Source organism: Colias croceus, chromosome 26 (genome assembly GCF_905220415.1).
Source record: "Colias croceus chromosome 26, ilColCroc2.1".
NCBI classification, from domain to species: domain Eukaryota; kingdom Metazoa; phylum Arthropoda; class Insecta; order Lepidoptera; family Pieridae; genus Colias; species Colias croceus.
This window is the reverse complement of record NC_059562.1, coordinates 7445842-7447679: the sequence shown is the minus strand read 5'-3', so window position 1 is coordinate 7447679 and position 1838 is coordinate 7445842. Positions and strand designations below refer to the sequence as shown.

Genomic DNA, 1838 nt, shown 5'->3' with positions numbered 1-1838 from the left:
TCAAGCGACCTTCACGACACTCACAATAAAAGGATGCTCTGAAGTGGTATCCACAATTTCCCGAAATTATCCCACATCCGGAATTTACCGAATGCACTATATTATACAATATGTACAATATAAATTATGTAATAGCATATTGGACATCATGAAATAAAACGGTATCTTCAGTTTAATATTTTAATATGCATTCAAATAAATATGTTTAAAAAATAAATATAAAAATTTAACGCATGGTTTTAAGGACTCTGTCGTACACACATCGTTCTGTAAACAGCGGACAAAAATTTTCCGCCTTTCACTTTTATTCCAGTCTTAGGTTCTTGATTCGCCGTGCAGTACGTGTCAGCCTTAAAACGAGAATTGCGCGTGTACAGTAACACGTCGTAATCTTTGGTGTGTTGGGACGGACTCATCCGGACGTTGATAACGATAGGCTTGAAGTGTGGTTTGTATCTGCTGCAGTCGTTGACGCTGCTGACCAGGTTGGTGTCGGTGGGCAGAACTCCTGGCGCCAGCCGCCAGCAGTGCACGCGGAACGCCTCTACGATATACTTCTTGTTTTTATCCTTGTAGTGTTTTTTCATGTTCGGATCGTATCTCAACGTGCATTGTATTTTGTTCTTCAATTTTTTATTTGTTTCCACATACACTCTGCTTTCTGAATTAAATTCTGAATGTACGCATGGATTACGACGTAGATTTATTGGTACGAAAATAGACGTAGCAGAACTATGATTATCATATTCCCAAGGGTTATCATCATCTTCATCTGGTTTGGATCTACTGTCTTCTACACTCTTCGACTTACTATCTTCTCCACTCTTCGACTTACTGTCTTCTCCACTCTTCGACTTACTGTCTTCTCCACTCTTCGACTTACTGTCTTCTCCACTCTTCGACTTACTGTCTTCTCCACTCTTCGACTTACTGTCTTCTCCACTCTTCGAATTACTGTCTTCTCCACTTTTCGACTTACTGTCTTCTCCACTCTTTGACTTATCTTCGCCGCTGTTAGGTTTACTATCTTCACCACTCTTTGACTTATCTTCGTCGCTCTTAGATTTGCTTTCGTCTATTGGTTTAGAGCTGATATCTACCTCTGGACTTTTTGAATTACCAACTCCTTCTTCGGAGTCTTTTCCTTCGCCACTCTTTGAATCGAGTCCATCCTCGTCACTCAGAGAAAAATTATGTGATTTAGTTTCCTCCCAAATGCTTACGAACAGCAACAAAACGAGACAAACCTTAAAAATAAATACATACATTAAAATTGGATCATAAGAATAACTAAATTCGTGAGCATTGTTTGTAAGAACAGCGTGATCCTCACATTTGGGATAAGCGTCATATTAAAAAGAGAAAGTTGTTTTAAATTCTACGATAAATTATATCAGGTAAGCAAGGATGAATGGCCTTGCATTTACCAAGGACATTCATCGAATCATGTAATGAATCGATTCTGTTCCACTCCTTGAATTTATCTTAGAATATTGAATCGGCTGCCGTGTGACTGATACTCACCCAGAGACGCATGTCGTTAGAATCAACATTCACTTGTGATTGATGCATTCTTTTATAACAAGTGATCATTTTATCTAATTATTATTTAACGACGATGACAACATTCCTAATTGATATTGTATGTGAAGTAAATTGCTTATTATTTTAGATTTTCCTTAATCGATTTCGCATTAGCAAAAAAGTTCCATTAAATTTGAACGAGATACATTATTATGTACGCACATATTTATGGCTGCGACTTCTTACACATCTAGCCCAGCTGTTCCGTCTATTTTGAACAAACGTTCGAATGTTTCATTACTGTTACATAATGT

General features: G+C 37.6%; 1 protein-coding gene across 1 annotated transcript; it reads right to left on the bottom strand.

The window, feature by feature from the left end:
- Positions 1 to 239: 239 nt before the first annotated feature.
- Positions 240 to 1572, bottom strand: LOC123703393 (protein transport protein SEC7-like). The gene is made up of 2 exons (XM_045651321.1): positions 1525 to 1572; positions 240 to 1247 (listed from the first exon to the last, which is right to left on the bottom strand). The coding sequence occupies exons 1-2, from the start codon at positions 1570 to 1572 to the stop codon at positions 240 to 242; spliced, it is 1056 nt and encodes a 351-aa protein (XP_045507277.1).
- Positions 1573 to 1838: the final 266 nt, after the last annotated feature.